Genomic DNA, 21839 nt, shown 5'->3' with positions numbered 1-21839 from the left:
CTTATCTTAGATGCCTTCTTTTTCAAATAAAGATAGCAAAAGAATTAAAGAAAAATTAATAATAGAAGTAAATTAGAAAGTTGATTAAAATTGCATCTGAATCATGAAAGAAAAAATTTGGGTTCAGTGTCCCTTTAAAGGAGGTTTAGACTACTTTGGACGACTACAATACTCCTGTCGTTGTCAACCCTAAGAAATCTAGTAAACTTAATAAATACTATGATGTTCCTTCCTCTGTGGAGGTGCCAGGGAATGGGAGAAGCCAGGGATACCTTTTTCTCAGTCTCTTGTTTTTAAGAAAAAAATAAATAAAACCTGGAGGTTTATTTGAAGAAGATGTTCATTAAGGTCTTCAATGGCAACCTGCAGTTTGTATTGCCTCTGTGTCAAGTGCGGCATCTTATTGATATGATGCCTTGGCTGAATCACTTCAGGTAGAGACTCCTTTGTAGGATATCCAAGACAGAATTAAGGATCTCAAGCTAGCCAATTCCTTTATTTCAGATGCCAGTTATTAATCTGGGAGCCAAGATATCTGGCTTTGCTGTGGCTAAAATCTTGGTCAGCGGATGTTATCTCCAAGTACAAGCTTCTGGTGCTTCCTTACCAGGGTAAGATCTTGTTTGGACCTGGTCTAGCAGAAATCATTTATGATATTTCTGTTGGAAAAGGGTTTTTTCTACCACAAGACCAGAAGAACAGACCTAAGGGACGTCAAAAGTAATTTTCGTTCCTTTCGTAACTTCAAAGGAAAGTCTTCCTCTCCTTCTTCCAAGCAGGGTCAGTCCAAGTCTTCTTGGAAACCCACTCGGTCTTGGAACAAGGGGAAGCAATCTAAGAAACCCACATTTGAGTCTAAATCAGCATGAAGGGTTTGCCCTCGATCCGGGATCGAATCAAGTGGGGGGGCAGACTTTCTCACGCTTGGATATGAGATGTCCCAGATCCATAGACTGTGGACATAGTATCTAAGGCTACGAAATAGAATTCAAGACTTTTCCACCTCTTAAGATTATCTGCAGCCCAGATAAAAAAAGGTGTTCTTGAAATTTGTTCAGGATCTTTCCTCCCGGGAGTGATAGTTTAAATTCTTGTAAAGGAACAGGGCCTAGGTTTCTATTAAAATCTGTTTGTGGTTCCCAAAAAAGAGGGAATTTTTTGACCCATCTTAGACCTTAAGTGCCTCGACAAGTTTCTCAGGGTGCCATCCTTCAAAATGGAAACCATTCTTCCTTTGGTCCAAGAAGGTCAGTTCATGACGACCATAGATCTGAAGGATGTGTATGTTAATGTTCCCATCCCCAGGGATCTTCATAAGTTCCTGAGATTCACATTTCTAGACAAACACTTTCAGTTTGTAGATCTTCCGTTTGGCATTGCTTCAGCTCCCAGAATTTTCTAAGGTTCTGGGGGCTTTCTTGGCAGTGATCAGGTCTTGGGGAATTACTATAGTGCCCTACCTGGACAACATATTGGTCCAGGCTCTATCCTAGGTTTCTATTAAAATCTGTTTGTGGTTCCCAAAAAAGAGGGAATTTTTCGACCCATCTTAGACCTTAAGTGCCTCGACAAGTTTCTCAGGGTGCCATCCTTCAAAATGGAAACCATTCTTCCTTTGGTCCAAGAAGGTCAGTTCATGACGACCATAGATCTGAAGGATGTGTATGTTAATGTTCCCATCCCCAGGGATCTTCATAAGTTCCTGAGATTCACATTTCTAGACAAACACTTTCAGTTTGTAGATCTTCCGTTTGGCATTGCTTCAGCTCCCAGAATTTTCTAAGGTTCTGGGGGCTTTCTTGGCAGTGATCAGGTCTTGGGGAATTACTATAGCGCCCTACCTGGACAACATATTGGTCCAGGCTCTATCTTTTCAACAAGCAAACTCTCATACAGAGATCTTGTTATCTTTTCTCTGTTCCCTTGGTTCGAAAGTGTATCTGGAAAAGAGTTCCCTTGTTCCAGCTACAAGGGCAGTTTTCTTTGGGACCATAATAGATTCCCTATCGAAGAAAATATTTCTGACAGAGGTCAGAAAATCAAAGATTCTTTCTCTTGCCTCTCTGCAGTCTACTGTTCGGCCATCAGTTGCTCAATGTATGGAGGTAATTGGTCTGATGGTCGCTTCCATTGACATCATTCTCTTTGCTCGATTCCTTTTGAGAGTTCTGCAGTTTTGCATGCTCAGACAATGGAATAGGGATTATGCGGATCTGTATTAGAGGATAGATCTAGATAAGTTGACAAGAGACTCTCTCCCGTGGTGGTTTTTCTCAGGAGCTTCTGTCTTGGGGCACGTGCTTCCGGAGACCTTCCTGCGTGATTGTGATCATGGACGCCAACCTGCTGGGCTGGGCAATAGTCTGGGATTCGTTAAAGGTGCAGGGACTTTGGACTCGGGCGGAGTCTGCTCTCCCCATAAACATCTTGGAGTTGAGAGCGATTTACAATGTTCTAAGGGCTTGGTCCTTGACCCAATTTATCAGGTTCCAGCCGGACAACTTCTTCACCTCAGTGGCTTACATCAACTACCAGGGAGGAACTTGGAGATCCTTAGCCATGAAGAAGGTGGCTCAGATTGTTCAGTGGGCGGAAGCTCACATTTGTTGTCTATCTGCCATCCACATTCCTGGAGTGGACAACTGGAAAGCGGATTTCCTGAGCAGTCAGACATTTCTTTCCGGAGAGTGGGCTCTCCATCTGGAGGTGTTCTCCAGGTTAACCCTCAGTTAGGGGTGCCGGAGTTGGATCGGATGGCGTTTCGTCAGAACGCCAAGCTTCCAAGGTACGATTCAGTGTCAAGAGATCCTCAGGCCGCTCTGATAGATGCTCTGGCGGTTTCTTAGGATTTTAGTCCAGCATACTTGTTTCCTCAGTTTGCTCTCCTTCCACGAGTCATTGCTCGTATCAATCCGGAGAGAGCGTCAGTAATTCTATAGCTCCTGCATGGCCTCGCAGGATCTGGTATGCAGACCTAGTGAAGATGTAATTTCTTCCACCTTGAAGGTTGCCTTTGAGGAAGGACCTTCTAGCTCAGGTTCCATTCCTTCATCCTGTTACTAGAAAGATTTACCATTAGGTATGGCGTAAATACCTTTATTGGTGTGAATCAAAGGGGTACTCTTGGAGTAGGGTCAGAATTCCTGGGATTTTGTCTTTTTTCTAGGAAGTTTTAGAGAAGGGTTTGTCAGTCAGTCTGAAGGGTCAGATTACTGCAATATCTATTTTTTCATGTAATTAGCAAGAGTCCATGAGCTAGTGACGTATGGGATATACATTCCTACCAGGAGGGGCAAAGTTTCCCAAACCTCAAAATGCCTATAAATACACCCCCCACCACACCCACAAATCAGTTTTACAAACTTTGCCTCCTATGGAGGTGGTGAAGTAAGTTTGTGCTAGATTCTACGTTGATATGCGCTCCGCAGCAGGTTGGAGCCTGGTTTTCCTCTCAGCGTGCAGTGAATGTCAGAGGGATTTGAGGAGAGTATTGCCTATTTGAATGCAATGATCTCCTTCTACGGGGTCTATTTCATAGGTTCTCTGTTATCGGTCGTAGAGATTCATCTCTTACCTCCCTTTTCAGATCGACGATATACTCTTATATATACCATTACCTCTGCTGATTTTCATTTCAGTACTGGTTTGGCTTTCTACAAACATGTAGATGAGTGTCCTGGGGTAAGTTAGTCTTATTTTCTGTGACACTCTAAGCTATGGTTGGGCACTTTTTTTTATAAAGTTCTAAATATATGTATTCAAACATTTATTTGCCTTGACTCAGGATGTTCAACATTCCTTATTTTCAGACAGTCAGTTTCATATTTGGGATTATGCATTTGAATCAATCATTTTTTTCTTACCTTAAAAATTTGACTTTTTCCCTGTGGGCTGTTAGGCTCGCGGGGGCTGAAAATGCTTCATTTTATTGCGTCATTCTTGGCGCGGACTTTTTTGGCGCAAAAAATCTTTTCTGTTTCCGGCGTCATACGTGTCGCCGGAAGTTGCGTCGTTTTTGACGTTCTTTTGCGCCAAAAATGTCGGCGTTCCGGATGTGGCGTCATTTTTGGCGCAAAAAGCATTTAGGCGCCAAATAATGTGGGCGTCTTATTTGGCGCTAAAAAAATATGGGCGTCGCTTTTGTCTCCACATTATTTAAGTCTCATTTTTCATTGCTTCTGGTTGCTAGAAGCTTGTTCCTTGGCATTTTTTCCCATTCCTGAAACTGTCATTTAAGGAATTTGATCAATTTTGCTTTATATATTGTTTTTTTCTCTTACATATTGCAAGATGTCTCACGTTGCATCCGAGTCAGAAGATACTTCAGGAAAATCGCTGTCTGGTGCTGGAACTACCAAAGCTAAGTGTATCTGCTGTAAACTTTTGGTAGCTGTTCTTCCAGCTGTTGTTTGTACTAATTGTCATGACAAACTTGTTAATGCAGATAATATTTCCTTTAGTAATGTACCATTACCTGTTGCAGTTCCATCAACATCTAATGTTCAGAGTGTTCCTGATAACATAAGAGATTTTGTTTCTGAATCCATTAAGAAGGCTATGTCTGTTATTCCTCCTTCTAGTAAACATAAAAAATCTTTTAAAACTTCTCTTTATACAGATGAATTTTTAAATGAACATCATCATTCTGATTCTAATGACTCTTCTGGTTCAGAGGATTCTGTCTCAGAGGTTGATGCTGATAAATCTTCATATTTATTTAAAATGGAATTTATTCGTTCTTTGCTTAAAGAAGTACTAATTGCTTTAGAAATTGAGGATTCTGGTCCTCTTGATACTAAATCTAAACGTTTAGATAAGGTCTTTAAATCTCCTGTGGTTATTCCAGAAGTTTTTCCTGTTCCTGGTGCTATTTCTGAAGTAATTTCCAGAGAATGGAATAATTTGGGTAATTCATTTACTCCTTCTAAACGTTTTAAGCAATTATATCCTGTGCCATCTGATAGATTAGAATTTTGGGACAAAATCCCTAAAGTTGATGGGGCTATTTCTACCCTTGCTAAACGTACTACTATTCCTACGTCAGATGGTACTTCGTTTAAGGATCCTTTAGATAGGAAAATTGAATCCTTTCTAAGAAAAGCTTATCTGTGTTCAGGTAATCTTCTTAGACCTGCTATATCATTGGCTGATGTTGCTGCAGCTTCAACTTTTTGGTTGGAAACTTTAGCGCAACAAGTAACAGATCATGATTCTCATAATATTATTATTCTTCTGCAATATGCTAATAATTTTATCTGTGATGCCATTTTTGATATTATCAGAGTTGATGTCAGGTTTATGTCTCTAGCAATTTTAGCTAGAAGAGCTTTATGGCTTAAAACTTGTAATGCTGATATGTCTTCTAAATCGACTCTACTTTCCATTTCTTTCCAGGGTAACAAATTATTTTGTTCTCAGTTGGATTCTATTATCTCAACTGTTACTGGTGGGAAAGGAACTTTTTTACCACAGGATAAAAAATCTAAGGGTAAAAACAGGGCTAATAATCGTTTTCGTTCCTTTCGTTTCAACAAAGAACAAAAGCCTGATCCTTCTTCCTCAGGAGCAGTTTCAGTTTGGAAACCATCTCCAGTCTGGAATAAATCCAAGCCTTCTAGAAAAGCAAAGCCAGCTTCTAAGTCCACATGAAGGTGCGGCCCTCATTCCAGCTCAGCTGGTAGGGGGCAGGTTATGTTTATCAAAGAAATTTGGATCAATTCTGTTCACAATCTTTGGATTCAGAACATTGTTTCAGAAGGGTACAGAATTGGTTTCAAGATAAGACCTCCTGCAAAGAGATTTTTTCTTTCCCGTGTCCCAGTAAATCCAGTGAAAGCTCAAGCATTTCTGAAATGTGTTTCAGATCTAGAGTTGGCTGGAGTAATTATACCAGTTCCAGTTCTGGAACAGGGGCTGGGGTTTTATTCGAATCTCTTCATTGTACCAAAGAAGGAGAATTCCTTCAGACCAGTTCTGGATCTAAAAATATTGAATCGTTATGTAAGGATACCAACATTCAAAATGGTAACTGTAAGGACTATCTTGCCTTTTGTTCAGCAAGGGCATTATATGTCCACGATAGATTTACAGGATGCATATCTACATATTCCGATTCATCCAGATCACTATCAGTTCCTGAGATTCTCTTTCCTGGACAAGCATTACCAGTTTGTGGCTCTGCCGTTTGGCCTAGCTACAGCCCCAAGAATTTTTACAAAGGTTCTCGGTGCCCTTCTGTCTGTAATCAGAGAACAGGGTATTGTGGTATTTCCTTATTTGGACGATATCTTGGTACTTGCTCAGTCTTTACATTTAGCAGAATCTCATACGAATCGACTTGTGTTGTTTCTTCAAGATCATGGTTGGAGGATCAATTCACTAAAAAGTTCATTGATTCCTCAGACAAGGGTAACCTTTCTGGGTTTCCAGATAGATTCAGTGTCCATGACTCTGTCTTTGACAGACAAGAGACGTCTAAAATTGATTTCAGCTTGTCGAAACCTTCAGTCACAATCATTCCCTTCGGTAGCCTTATGCATGGAAATTCTAGGTCTTATGACTGCTGCATCGGACGTGATCCCCTTTGCTCATTTTCACATGTGACCTCTTCAGCTCTGTATGCTGAATCAATGGTGCAGGGATTACACAAAGATATCTCAATTAATATCTTTAAAACCGATTATACGACACTCTCTGACGTGGTGGACAGATCACCATCGTTTAATTCAGGGGGCTTCTTTTGTTCTTCCGACCTGGACTGTAATTTCAACAGATGCAAGTCTTACAGGTTGGGGAGCTGTGTGGGGATCTCTGACGGCACAAGGAGTTTGGGAATCTCAGGAGGTGAGATTACCGATCAATATTTTGGAACTCCGTGCAATTTTCAGAGCTCTTCAGTCTTGGCCTCTTCTGAAGAGAGAATCGTTCATTTGTTTTCAGACAGACAATGTCACAACTGTGGCATACATCAATCATCAAGGAGGGACTCACAGTCCTCTGGCTATGAAAGAAGTATCTCGAATTCTGGTTTGGGCGGAATCCAGCTCCTGTCTAATCTCTGCGGTTCATATCCCAGGTATAGACAATTGGGAAGCGGATAATCTCAGTCGCCAAACGTTGCATCCGGGCGAATGGTCTCTTCACCCAGAGGTATTTCTTCAGATTGTTCAAATGTGGGAACTTCCAGAAATAGATCTGATGGCGTCTCATCTAAACAAGAAACTTCCCAGGTATCTGTCCAGATCCCGGGATCCTCAGGCGGAGGCAGTGGATGCATTATCACTTCCTTGGAAGTATCATCCTGCCTTTATCTTTCCGCCTCTAGTTCTTCTTCCAAGAGTAATCTCCAAGATTCTGAAGGAATGCTCGTTTGTTCTGCTGGTAGCTCCTGCATGGCCTCACAGGTTTTGGTATGCGGATCTTGTCCGGATGGCCTCTTGCCAACCGTGGACTCTTCCGTTAAGACCAGACCTTCTGTCGCAAGGTCCTTTTTTCCATCAGGATCTCAAATCTTTAAATTTAAAGGTATGGAGATTGAACGCTTGATTCTTGGTCAAAGAGGTTTCTCTGACTCTGTGATTAATACTATGTTACAGGCTCGTAAATCTGTATCTAGAGAGATATATTATAGAGTCTGGAAGACTTATATTTCTTGGTGTCTTTCTCATCATTTTTCTTGGCATTCTTTTAGAATTCCGAGAATTTTACAGTTTCTTCAGGATGGTTTTGATAAAGGTTTGTCTACAAGTTCCTTGAAAGGACAAATCTCTGCTCTTTCTGTTCTTTTTCACAGAAAGATTGCTAATCTTCCTGATATTCATTGTTTTGTACAAGCTTTGGTTCGTATAAAACCTGTCATTAAGTCAATTTCTCCTCCTTGGAGTTTGAATTTGGTTCTGGGGGCTCTTCAAGCTCCTCCGTTTGAACCTATGCATTCATTGGACATTAGATTACTTTCTTGGAAAGTTTTGTTCCTTTTGGCGATCTCTTCTGCCAGAAGAGTCTCTGAATTATCTGCTCTTTCTTGTGAGTCTCCTTTTCTGATTTTTCATCAGGATAAGGCGGTGTTGCGAACTTCTTTTGAATTTTTACCTAAAGTTGTGAATTCCAACAACATTAGTAGAGAAATTGTGGTTCCTTCATTATGTCCTAATCCTAAGAATTCTAAGGAGAAATCGTTGCATTCTTTGGATGTTGTTAGAGCTTTGAAATATTATGTTGAAGCTACTATGTCTTTCCGAAAGACTTCTAGTCTATTTGTTATCCTTTCCGGTTCTAGAAAAGGCCAGAAAGCTTCTGCCATTTCTTTGGCATCTTGGTTGAAATCTTTATTTCATCATGCCTATGTTGAGTCGGGTAAAACTCCGCCTCAAAGGATTACAGCTCATTCTACTAGGTCAGTTTCTACTTCCTGGGCGTTTAGGAATGAAGCTTCGGTTGATCAGATTTGCAAAGCAGCAACTTGGTCCTCTTTGCATACTTTTACTAAATTCTACCATTTTGATGTATTTTCTTCTTCTGAAGCAGTTTTTGGTAGAAAAGTACTTCAGGCAGCGGTTTCAGTTTGAATCTTCTGCTTATGTTTTTCGTTAAACTTTATTTTTGGGTGTGGATTATTTTCAGCAGGAATTGGCTGTCTTTATTTTATCCCTCCCTCTCTAGTGACTCTTGCGTCGTGGAAAGATCCACATCTTGGGTAGTCATTATCCCATACGTCACTAGCTCATGGACTCTTGCTAATTACATGAAAGAAAACATAATTTATGTAAGAACTTACCTGATAAATTCATTTCTTTCATATTAGCAAGAGTCCATGAGGCCCACCCTTTTTGTGGTGGTTATGATTTTTTTGTATAAAGCACAATTATTCCAATTCCTTATTTTATATGCTTTCGCACTTTTTTCTTATCACCCCACTTCTTGGCTATTCGTTAAACTGATTTGTGGGTGTGGTGAGGGGTGTATTTATAGGCATTTTGAGGTTTGGGAAACTTTGCCCCTCCTGGTAGGAATGTATATCCCATACGTCACTAGCTCATGGACTCTTGCTAATATGAAAGAAATGAATTTATCAGGTAAGTTCTTACATAAATTATGTTTTTTGATTACACAAGCATCTGGCAGATGTGCCAGATGTGCAATCTTTTTGTCAGGCCCTAGTTAAGAATCAGGCCTGTGTTTAAGTCTGTTGCTCCCCCTTGGAGCCTTAACCTTGTTCTTAAAGTTTTGCAGCAGGCTCCATTTGAGCCATTGCATTCCATAGATATTAAGTTGTTATCTTGGAAGGTTTTGTTTCTTTTTGCTATCTCTTCTGCTCGGAGAGTCTCGGAACTCTTGGCTTTGCAGTGTGATTTGCCTTATCTTCTCTTTCTTGCTGATAAGGCGGTTCTTCAAAATAAGTTAGGTTTTCTTCTTAAAGCGGTTTCAAATAGAAATATTAATCAGGAAATTGTTGTTCCTTCACTTATGTACTAATCCTTGTTCTCATAAGGAACGTCTGGATGACAACTTGGATAAGGAACGTCTGGATGATAACTTGGATGTTCTTTCTACAGGCGGCTAAGGATTTTCGCCTGTCCTCTGCCCTGTTTGTTTGTTTCTCTGGAAAACGTAAAGGTCAGAAGGCTACTGCTGCTTCTCTTTCCCTCTGGTTGAGAAGTATAATTTGTTTTGTATATGAGACTGCTGGTCAGCAGCCTCCTGAGAGAATTACAGTTCGTTCCACGAGGGCTGTCTCCTCTTCTTGGGTTTTCAAATATGAAGCTTCTGTGGAACAGATTTGCAAGACTGCAACTTAGTCCTCTCTGCACACTTTTTCCAAATTTGATGCTTTTGCCTCGGCCGAAGCCTCTTTTGGGAGATATGTTCTTCAAGCGGTGGTGCCTTCTATTTAGGTGTGCCTGTCTTGTTATCCCTCCCTAGTCATGTGTCCTCTATCTTGGGTATTGGTTCCCACTAGTAATTGATGACGTCATCTACTCTCCATATCTTAGGAAAGAAAACAAAATGCAAGCTTACCTGATAAATGTATTTCTTTCCGGATATGGAGAGTCCACGGCCCCACCCTTTAATTTAGGACAGTTATTTTTTGGACTAAACTTTAGGCACTTTTACACTTTTTGTATTATTCCTTTTTTCCATTTTCCTTTCGGTCGAATGACTGGGGATTATGGGTAGGGGAGTGACACTTAACAGCTTTGCTGTGGTGCTCTTTGCCTTCTCCTGCTGGCCAGGAGTGATATTCCCACTAGTAATTGATGACATTGTGGACTCTCCATATCCGGAAATAAATTTATCAGGTAAGCATACATTTTTTTTTTTAATAAATGAGCAGATTTCAAAAAGGGAGCAACACATACATTGCCAGGCAAAACAAAGTTCAGAACCTTTCTGTGTGCTAGGGGAGGCTGTCACCTTCGCGACATGCGGTGTTATAGAGTAATAGAAAGAGATATATATAGGTATGACCAACTCAATCCTTGTAGACCCAGAGAACAAAGTCAGCGTATTCCTCCTGTTTAACAGCAGTGATCACAACATGCAAGCAAGTAGGCATATCTAAAAAACTGTTGCGGCAGTGGTATAAATTGTACTCCAAGAGGATATGATAAACCTTAGACAGTAAACCACATTAACCATATAGCCCAACATGTAACGATATACTCCAGTACTAGCAGCTACTGAGCTAGCAATTACGATACAGCTCAGAGCAGTGCAAAGTTCTTTGTCTCCAGAAGTAAAGTAAAGTGGGCAAGCAAACAGTTAAGATATCAAGTAGCCGTGCATGTAATGTGTAATATGTGTACTCACAGTGCTATGGATCATCAATAATTTCTTGTATTCCAAAAAGCCGGGTACAGTCTCTGCAGCGTGGTTCCGATAACACCGCTCAGCCTCACTGCTGCACACACCTCCTCCAAAATAACAATGACGTGCATTGGATAAATCTTTTTTTGCAAATGAGCAGATTATTCATAATTTCCTAAACAAAAAAACATCTGCATAGTTTAGTAATTATTTTTTGAAAAGTAGAGATATAGGACAGATGAACATAGAACAAAATGACAAAGTGTAACTGTTGCTCCTGCTTCTCAAATTATATGACATTAACTTTAAAAGAAGTGATATTTTGGGTACATTCCCTGTTTTTTTTTTTTATAAAACATATTCTTCTAGTTAAAAAAAATTAAGTAGCACAAGAGGTTTATTACAGCCAAGCCTAAACTTTTCTATACAATGTCATTAAAAAATAACTAACAGGTCTGATACAGATAGTACATAAAGGTTTTCAATATTCACAGGAAAGTATGGAGCAACCCAGGAGGCACTAGAAGGAATTTAGTTTAAATTTCATCAGTAGGAAGAAGGAAAAATATATATATCATTTTTTTTTATTACCACAGTTAACCAGCAAGTGGTGCTGTTACACAAACGCTGCATCATCTCTGCCAGAAAAATAAAAAAAAACATTAAACTTCAAACAAAGAAGTTTTACCTTTTAAAAAAAGAAAAGGTGAACTCATTGAGTCACACAAACTCCAGGGCAGTGGGTGTGTATCCATCTGAAGTCATGTAGACCTCCCCCACATGCTTCTTTCAGCCAATGGGAGGCTAGAAGACCATCTGTGCTTAGACATCCCCTATGTTAACAGATAGGGTGATGTCAGAAAATCACTTAAAGGCACAGCGAGGGAGCATGCATAACGTTCTCTCAAACAGGGCAGATTACAAAGACGCCCTGCCTGAGTGAACTTTGCAAATGCATTATTTTTTTTAAATAGCAACCTTTTTAAAAAAAAAAAAAAAAAAGTAAAAACAAAAAACAACAACCTATTCCTAACTGAGCACAATGGCATTTTATTTTTATGGTATTTTATTTATTTACAGTATCCCACAAAAGTGAGTACACCCCTCACATTTTTGTAAGTATTTTATTATATCTTTTCATGCAACAACACTGAAGAAATGACACTTTGCTACAATGTAAAGTAGTGAGTGTACAGCCTGTATAACAGTGTAAATTTGCTGTCCCCTCAAAATAACTCAACACAGCCATTAATGTCTAAACCGTTGGCAACAAGAGTGAGTACACCCCTAAGTGGAAATGTCCAAATTGGGCCCAATTAGCCATTTTCCCTTCCCGGTCTCATGTGACTCGTTAGTGTTACAAGGTCTCAGGTGTGAATGGGGAGCAGGTGTGTTAAATTTGGTGTGTTCGCTCTCATACTGGACACTGGAAGTTCAACATGGCACCTCATGACAAAGAACTCTCTGAGGATCTGAAAAAAAGAATTGTTGCTCTACATAAAGATGGCCTAGGCTATAAGAAGATTGCCAAGACCCTGAAACTGAGCTGCAGCACGGTGGGCAAGACCATACAGTGGTTTCACTGGACAGGTTCCACTCAGAACAGGCCTCGCTATGGTTGACCAAAGAAATTGAGTGCACGTGCTCAGCATCATTTCTTTCATGTAATTAACAAGAGTCCATGAGCTAGTGACGTATGGGATATACATTCCTACCAGGAGGGGCAAAGTTTCCCAAACCTTAAAATGCCTATAAATACACCCCTCACCACACCCACAAATCAGTTTTACAAACTTTGCCTCCAAGGGAGGTGGTGAAGTAAGTTTGTGCTAGATTCTACGTTGATATGCGCTCCGCAGCAAGTTGGAGCCCGGTTTTCCTCTCAGCGTGCAGTGAATGTCAGAGGGATGTGAGGAGTATTGCCTATTGAATGCAGTGATCTCCTTCTACGGGGTCTATTTCATAAGGTTCTCTGTTATCGGTCGTAGAGATTCATCTCTTACCTCCCTTTTCAGATCGACGATATACTCTTATATTTACCATTTCCTCTACTGATTCTCGTTTCAGTACTGGTTTGGCTTTCTACAAACATGTAGATGAGTGTCCTGGGGTAAGTAAGTCTTATTTTCTGTGACACTCTAAGCTATGGTTGGGCACTTTATTTATAAAGTTCTAAATATATGTATTCAAACATTTATTTGCCTTGACTCAGAATGTTCAACTTTCCTTATTTCCAGACAGTCAGTTTCATATTTGGGATTATGCTTTAAATTATCATATTTTTTTCTTACCTCAAAAATTTGACTTTTTTCCCTGTGGGCTGTTAGGCTCGCGGGGGCTGAAAATGCTTCATTTTATTGCGTCATTCTTGGCGCGGACTTTTTTGGCGCAAAAATTCTTTTCCGTTTCCGGCGTCATACGTGTCGCCGGAAGTTGCGTCATTTTTGACGTTATTTTGCGCCAAAAATGTCGGCGTTCCGGATGTGGCGTCATTTTTGGCGCCAAAAGCATTTAGGCGCCAAATAATGTGGGCGTCTTATTTGGCGCCAAAAATGGGCGTCGCTTTTGTCTCCACATTATTTCAGTCTCATTTTTCATTTGCTTCTGGTTGCTAGAAGCTTGATGTTTGGCATTTTTTTCCCATTCCTGAAACTGTCTTATAAGGAATTTGATCTATTTTGCTTTATATGTTGTTTTTTCTCTTACATATTGCAAGATGTCTCACGTTGCATCTGAGCCAGAAGATACTACAGGAAAACCACTGCCTGCTGGATCTACCAAAGCTAAGTGTATCTGCTGTAAACTTTTGGTAGCTATTCCTCCAGCTGTTGTTTGTAATAATTGTCATGACAAACTTGTTAAAGCAGATAATATTTCCTTTAGTGATGTACCATTGCCTGTTGCAGTTCCCTCAACATCTAAGGTGCAGAATGTTCCTGATAACATAAGAGATTTTGTTTCTGAATCCATAAAGAAGGCTTTGTCTGTTATTTCTCCTTCTAGTAAACGTAAAAAGTCTTTTAAATCTTCTCTCTCTACAGATGAATTTTTAAATGAACACCATCATTCTGATTCTTTGGACTCTTCTGGTTCAGAGGATTCTATCTCAGAGATTGATGCTGATAAATCTTCATATTTATTTAAGATGGAATTTATTCGCTCTTTACTTAAAGAAGTACTAATTGCTTTAGAAATAGAGGATTCTAGTCCTCTTGATACTAATTCTATACGTTTGGATAAAGTTTTTAAAGCTCCTGCGGTTATTCCAGAAGTCTTTCCTGTTCCTAATGCTATTTCTGCAGTAATTTCTAAGGAATGGGATAAATTGGGTAATTCATTTACTCCTTCTAAACGTTTTAAGCAATTATATCCTGTTCCGCCTGACAGGTTAGAATTTTGGGACAAAATCCCTAAAGTTGATGGGGCTATTTCTACCCTTGCTAAACGTACTACCATTCCTACGTCAGATGGTACCTCGTTTAAGGATCCTTTAGATAGAAAAATTGAATCTTTTCTAAGAAAAGCTTATCTATGTTCAGGTAATCTTCTTAGACCTGCTATATCATTGGCTGATGTTGCTGCAGCTTCAACTTTTTGGTTGGAAACTCTAGCGCAACAAGTAACAAATCGTGATTCTCATGATATTATTATTCTTCTCCAGCATGCTAATAATTTCATCTGTGATGCCATTTTTGATATTATTAGAGTTGATGTTAGGTTTATGTCTCTGGCTATCTTAGCCAGAAGAGCTTTATGGCTTAAGACCTGGAATGCTGATATGGCTTCTAAATCAACTCTACTTTCCATTTCTTTCCAGGGAAACAAATTATTTGGTTCTCAGTTGGATTCTATTATTTCAACTGTTACTGGTGGGAAAGGAACTTTTTTACCACAGGATAAAAAGTCTAAAGGTAAAAACAGGGCTAACAATCGTTTTCGTTCCTTTCGTTTCAACAAAGAACAAAAGCCTGATCCTTCGTCCTCAGGAGCAGTTTCAGTTTGGAAACCATCTCCAGTCTGGAATAAATCCAAGCCTGCTAGAAAGGCAAAGCCTGCTTCTAAGTTCACATGAAGGTACGGCCCTCATTCCAGTTCAGCTGGTAGGGGGCAGGTTACGTTTTTTCAAAGAAATTTGGATCAATTCTGTTCACAATCTTTGGATTCAGAACATTGTTTCAGAAGGGTACAGAATTGGTTTCAAGATGAGACCTCCTGCAAAGAGATTTTTTCTTTCCCATGTCCCAGTAAATCCAGTGAAAGCTCAAGCATTTCTGAATTGTGTTTCAGATCTAGAGTTGGCTGGAGTAATTATGCCAGTTCCAGTTCCGGAACAGGGGATGGGGTTTTATTCAAATCTCTTCATTGTACCAAAGAAGGAGAATTCCTTCAGACCAGTTCTGGATCTAAAATTATTGAATCGTTATGTAAGGATACCAACGTTCAAGATGGTAACTGTAAGGACTATATTGCCTTTTGTTCAGCAAGGGAATTATATGTCCACAATAGATTTACAGGATGCATATCTGCATATTCCGATTCATCCAGATCATTATCAGTTCCTGAGATTCTCTTTTCTAGACAAGCATTACCAATTTGTGGCTCTACCGTTTGGCCTTGCTACAGCTCCAAGAATTTTCACAAAGATTCTCGGTGCCCTTCTGTCTGTAATCAGAGAACAGGGTATTGTGGTATTTCCTTATTTGGACGATATCTTGGTACTTGCTCAGTCTTTACATTTAGCAGAGTCTCATACGAATCGACTTGTGTTGTTTCTTCAAGATCATGGTTGGAGGATCAATTTACCAAAAAGTTCTTTGATTCCTCAAACAAGGGTAACCTTTCTGGGTTTCCAGATAGATTCAGTGTCCATGACTCTGTCTTTAACAGACAAGAGACGTCTAAAATTGATTACAGCCTGTCGAAACCTTCAGTCTCAATCATTCCCTTCGGTAGCCTTATGCATGGAAATTCTAGGTCTTATGACTGCTGCATCGGATGCGATCCCCTTTGCTCGTTTTCACATGCGACCTCTTCAGCTCTGTATGCTGAACCAATGGTGCAGGGATTACACGAAGATATATCAATTAATATCTTTAAAACCGATTGTTCGGCACTCTCTAACGTGGTGGACAGATCACCTTCGTTTAATTCAGGGGGCTTCTTTTGTTCTTCCGACCTGGACTGTAATTTCAACAGATGCAAGTCTCACAGGTTGGGGAGCTGTGTGGGGATCTCTGACGGCACAAGGAGTTTGGGAATCTCAGGAGGTGAGATTACCAATCAATATCTTGGAACTCCGTGCAGTTTTCAGAGCTCTTCAGTTTTGGCCTCTTCTGAAGAGAGAATCGTTCATTTGTTTTCAGACAGACAATGTCACAACTGTGGCATACATCAATCATCAAGGAGGGACTCACAGTCCTCTGGCTATGAAAGAAGTATCTCGAATTTTAGTTTGGGCGGAATCCAGCTCCTGTCTAATCTCTGCGGTTCATATCCCAGGTGTAGACAATTGGGAAGCGGATTATCTCAGTCGCCAAACGTTGCATCCGGGCGAATGGTCTCTTCACCCAGAGGTATTTCTTCAGATTGTTCAAATGTGGGGGCTCCCAGAGATAGATCTGATGGCCTCTCATCTAAACAAGAAACTTCCCAGGTATCTGTCCAGATCCCGGGATCCTCAGGCGGAGGCAGTGGATGCATTATCACTTCCTTGGAAGTATCATCCTGCCTATATCTTTCCGCCTCTAGTTCTTCTTCCAAGAGTTATCTCCAAGATTCTGAGGGAATGCTCGTTTGTTCTGCTAATAGCTCCGGCATGGCCTCACAGGTTTTGGTATGCGGATCTTGTCCGGATGGCATCTTGCCAACCATGGACTCTTCCGTTAAGACCAGACCTTCTGTCACAAGGTCCTCTTTTCCATCCGGATCTGAAATCCTTAAATTTAAAGGTATGGAGATTGAACGCTTGATTCTTGGTCATAGAGGTTTCTCTGACTCCGTGATTAATACTATGTTACAGGCTCGTAAATCTGTATCTCGAGAGATATATTATAGAGTCTGGAAGACTTATATTTCTTGGTGTCTTTCTCATCATTTTTCTTGGCATTCTTTTAGAATACCGAGAATTTTACAGTTTCTTCAGGATGGTTTAGATAAGGGTTTGTCCGCAAGTTCTTTGAAAGGACAAATCTCCACTCTTTCTGTTCTTTTTCACAGAAAGATTGCTATTCTTCCTGATATTCATTGTTTTGTACAAGCTTTGGTTCGTATAAAACCTGTCATTAAGTCAATTTCTCCTCCTTGGAGTTTGAATTTGGTTCTGGGAGCTCTTCAAGCTCCTCCGTTTGAACCTATGCATTCATTGGACATTAAATTACTTTCTTGGAAAGTTTTGTTCCTTTTGGCCATCTCTTCTGCTAGAAGAGTTTCTGAATTATCTGCTCTTTCGTGTGAGTCTCCTTTTCTGATTTTTCATCAGGATAAGGCGGTGTTGCGAACTTCTTTTGAATTTTTACCTAAAGTTGTGAATTCCAACAACATTAGTAGAGAAATTGTGGTTCCTTCATTATGTCCTAATCCTAAGAATTCTAAGGAGAAATCATTGCATTCTTTGGATGTTGTTAGAGCTTTGAAATATTATGTTGAAGCTACGAAATCTTTCCGTAAGACTTCTAGTCTATTTGTTATCTTTTCCGGTTCTAGGAAAGGCCAGAAAGCTTCTGCCATTTCTTTGGCATCTTGGTTGAAATCTTTAATTCATCTTGCCTATGTTGAGTCGGGTAAAATTCCGCCTCAGAGAATTACAGCTCATTCTACTAGGTCTGTATCTACTTCCTGGGCGTTTAGGAATGAAGCTTCGGTTGACCAGATCTGCAAAGCAGCAACTTGGTCCTCTTTGCATACTTTTACTAAATTCTACCATTTTGATGTATTTTCTTCTTCTGAAGCAGTTTTTGGTAGAAAAGTTCTTCAGGCAGCGGTTTCAGTTTGAATCTTCTGCTTATGTTTTTTGTTAAACTTTATTTTGGGTGTGGATTATTTTCAGCAGGAATTGGCTGTCGTTATTTTATCCCTCCCTCTCTAGTGACTCTTGTGTGGAAAGATCCACATCTTGGGTAGTCATTATCCCATACGTCACTAGCTCATGGACTCTTGTTAATTACATGAAAGAAAACATAATTTATGTAAGAACTTACCTGATAAATTCATTTCTTTCATATTAACAAGAGTCCATGAGGCCCACCCTTTTTTGTGGTGGTTATGATTTTTTTGTATAAAGCACAATTATTCCAATTCCTTATTTTATATGCTTCGCACTTTTTTTCTTATCACCCCACTTCTTGGCTATTCGTTAAACTGATTTGTGGGTGTGGTGAGGGGTGTATTTATAGGCATTTTAAGGTTTGGGAAACTTTGCCCCTCCTGGTAGGAATGTATATCCCATACGTCACTAGCTCATGGACTCTTGTTAATATGAAAGAAATGAATTTATCAGGTAAGTTCTTACATAAATTATGTTATCCAGAGGTTGTCTTTGGGAAATAGATGTATGAGTGCTGCCAGTATTGCTGCAGAGGTTGAAGGGGTGGGGGGTCAGCCTGTCAGTGCTCAGACTATATGCCGCACACTGCATCAAATTGGTCTGCATGGCTGTCGTCTCAGAACGGTTTAGACATTAATGGCTGTGTGTTGAGTTATTTTGAGGGGACAGCAAATTTACACTGTTATACAGGCCTTACACTCACTACTTTACATTGTAGCAAAGTGTCATTTCTTCAGCATTGTCACATGAAAAGATATAAAAAAATATTTACAAAAATGTGAGGGGTGTACTCACTTTTGTGGGATACTGTATTTCCCAAATCTAGTGGGTCATTTCCCCTACTGCCCCTATGGTGGTACTTCTGCTAATCATTAATGAAGGATGGTGATGTGGTATAAAGTTGTGTGTTTTCTGGGAGTAAAAATAGGACAATTTTCAGCTTTAGAGAAGTGAATATGTTTCATCATTTGCCCACCATATACCTTTATACCTCATAGACGTTCGTCCATTTTCTTGTTTTACTGAAGCATTATGGACTGTGTGTTAACTGTATGTGCCCTGTGATATGAATCATTAAGTATTTCTCAGACCTATAACCCTGTTTTATTTTTCTGTCCTGCTCAGGGTACAAAGCTACAATTAGTGCACCCCATATGGTGAGTTTCATTTATGTATAAATTTTTATTTTCAAAAATGTATTTTTTTTGTCTGGCTGCAATTATTTTGCTTTCTTAGAAAGACAACTGTGAGATTTGAAAAAAAGCTGACAAGACCTTGTGAATCACGACTTTAAAAGGACGTCTAGGGTCACGACTATGGTGTTGTTGCACCCAGGACAAATGTCAACCCTATGGCATTATTCTGTGTGTGTGCAAATACTTACATTAATGCCAGATTTTAAAGGGACGTTAAAGTCAACATTGTCAAATCTACTTATTTCTCTTGGTATACTTTGGTGAAAAGCAGACCTAAGTGGGCCCAGGTGCAGTGGTGGACTATTGTGGTGCACTAGCTTCCAGTAGTGCATTGCGGCTTCTGGGCCTACCTAAGTATGCTTTTCTACACAGGATACCAAGAGAAAAAGTAAATTTGATAATAGAAGTAAGCTGAAACATCTATCTGTTAAAATTGTATGGTCAGATGGAGAAGTTTTATTTTTTACTTCAATGTCTCTTTTAGTTCTCAATCATATATTAAAAAGTATAAACATTTCATTTGGATCTGTTGCTTCTGCATTGTTTTACAGGTTGGCTTAAGGGTGGGGAAGAAGTTTCTCTGAACAGCTTTAATTAAGACTTTGCAGTTGTTGGGGTTTTTTTGTTTGTTTTTTGTGTAATGACTTTAGGGGTTGCTAAGGCAAATTAAATTGCCTTATTACCAGCTACCAGAGGGTAGGCTACTAAATAATACCACTCAAGAGACCGGACTGGCGAGCTAGAAGACACGTAACACCATAATTGAGATTCTGTCTCGTGTGCAGCCGAGCAGTGTAGGAAGATGGAGTCTAGAGGTACGGCCATCTTAGAGCTGGTGCTACACGCAATGGATAACTGTTTTGAGCTCTTAGAGAAGAGTTTAAGTGCTGAATGGGATAACATCTCAATTGCCTCTCCAACAGAAGCAGCCCCGCTAGATTACCTAAACGCCCAGAACATTGCTGCGAGTGTCAAGAGGGACATACATAGAGAGTTTGAAACCCTGCCGGCAGGGTTGTCTTTGGAAGAGAGCCTAGCTACCGAGACACAGGAGATATTACAGTACCCGGCTAGCCATAACATCTCTGCCGCACTAGAAATACTGTCAGGGCTCTATGCCACCATGAGAGGGAGACAGCTAAGGGTCAGCGTTGGGATGACGAACGCCACAGAGAATACACAAGAGCTAAAGTTTCTAGTTGAAGTGCCAGGTTTTGAGCTAATTCCTATTTTACATAAGGAGAAGCCAGAGAGCACAGGTTATACCTCAGCTCAAGCAATGGTCATAGAGGACAGTGTTGAGGTCTTGGAAGGATCGCTACTCTACTTACCCCAGCCACCACTATACTGATCCCTGCTATACGGGAAACTGCTGCCACGTGGATTATGCCTTCTTACTTCAAGAAGGGAAACTACAGAAGTCGCTGCCAAAAATAGGAATGGGCTATACTATAGGTCCTAAGCTCTCGATGAGAACATTGGGAGTGGATTAATTGCCTTTTAATTTATCTCTGTGAGAGCGTAGCTGCGATACTAATGATCTAGATCAGATGTTGTTGTTTTTTTTCCCCATTTATATACTAGTTTGTTGGAATGTTTTATAAATTGTGATGCTAAATGTCAGATAATTTGAAAACTACGCTTGAGATTTCCTGTAACCTTTATAGCTCATGCTCCTTATGCATAATCTCTTACGGTTAGTTATGCCCATTTGTGATGATCTTAGTTTTGTTACAACTGTTTGTTTCCACATTCTAAGTTCCCCTATCAAGTAATGTACATTTTTACCACCAGACAACGCCGCTGGAATTCAGTAATAGGAGCTGGGATAGTACAAAAACTGTTCAAGGGGAGGTACCGCAGACACTACATGTCTGAAAGAAAAACATTAGCGTGGTGCATGCCAAATGGCTGAGCAAGAAGTATAAGTAACAAGAAGTAGCAAAGAATATGGCAGCACACAGAGTATTTAAAAAATAAAATCCAATTTTATTCAACAATTAAAACATAGATCACAGCATTTGGGAGAGATAATATCTCCATAAAGGGACAGTATACAGCCATTTTTATATAACTGCATGTAATAGACACTACTATAAAGAATAATATGCACAGATACTGGTATAAAAATCCAGTATAAAACGGTTTTAAAACTTATGTAGAAGCTCTCAGTTTAGCTCTGTTGAAAAGGTAGCTAGAAAGCCCAGATGACAAATAATATCACAGAACTTTCAAACAAAAATTGTGAAAAATTTTACATTTGGTATTGAATTTCCAACTGAATTGCCAGAAGTAAGAAATATACAAAGTTTAAACTTTGCCTAATCAGGTGTATAGTAACATCAGTGTCATCTTTTTTTATTTTACACATCTCTCCAACCACTAACCTCCCAAATTCACAACCTTTCTAAATAATATAACATCTCGTTAGCTTTCTTTGTCTACAAGGGTACCTTGTCTGTTGCAGTCCATCGTCCCCAGGGTGCCACCACCACAACCTCTCTCACCAAGGATCATGATGTGTTTGCTATGTGGGGTCTGTTTGATATAATTTTTATTCTCCTCGTAATTGTGTGTTAAGTATATATTCAGAGTTCCTAATAGTATATATTACCTGTGCTTGTTGTTCTCTGTTAAGGGTATGCAAGTAAGGTTCCCATTTCCTAACAAAGCGGGCAGTTCTACCCTGTAAATCACCTGTGGCGTCCGCCAGTTCATAGATCAGCTGTTGGTGTAACCCATGTTTTACTTCGGTAAGTTTAGGGGGTTTACTTTCTAACCAATTTTTAAATATT

The 21839-nt window shown here is 39.8% G+C and overlaps 1 protein-coding gene across 2 annotated transcripts in view; it reads left to right on the top strand.

Annotated features, from left to right (window-relative positions):
- LOC128645123 (protein-L-isoaspartate(D-aspartate) O-methyltransferase) overlaps positions 1 to 21839 on the top strand; it is a 264743-nt gene that overhangs the window by 116220 nt on the left and 126684 nt on the right. For both annotated transcript variants that reach the window (XM_053697890.1, XM_053697889.1), the window contains exon 4: positions 18974 to 19005. In XM_053697890.1, the coding sequence (XP_053553865.1) occupies positions 18974 to 19005 (32 nt within the window). The remainder of the gene's footprint in view (positions 1 to 18973; positions 19006 to 21839) is intronic.

Source organism: Bombina bombina, chromosome 1, assembly GCF_027579735.1.
Source record: "Bombina bombina isolate aBomBom1 chromosome 1, aBomBom1.pri, whole genome shotgun sequence".
NCBI classification, from domain to species: domain Eukaryota; kingdom Metazoa; phylum Chordata; class Amphibia; order Anura; family Bombinatoridae; genus Bombina; species Bombina bombina.
The sequence above is the reverse complement of the archived record's forward strand: the minus strand, read 5'-3'. Positions and strand labels throughout refer to the sequence as shown.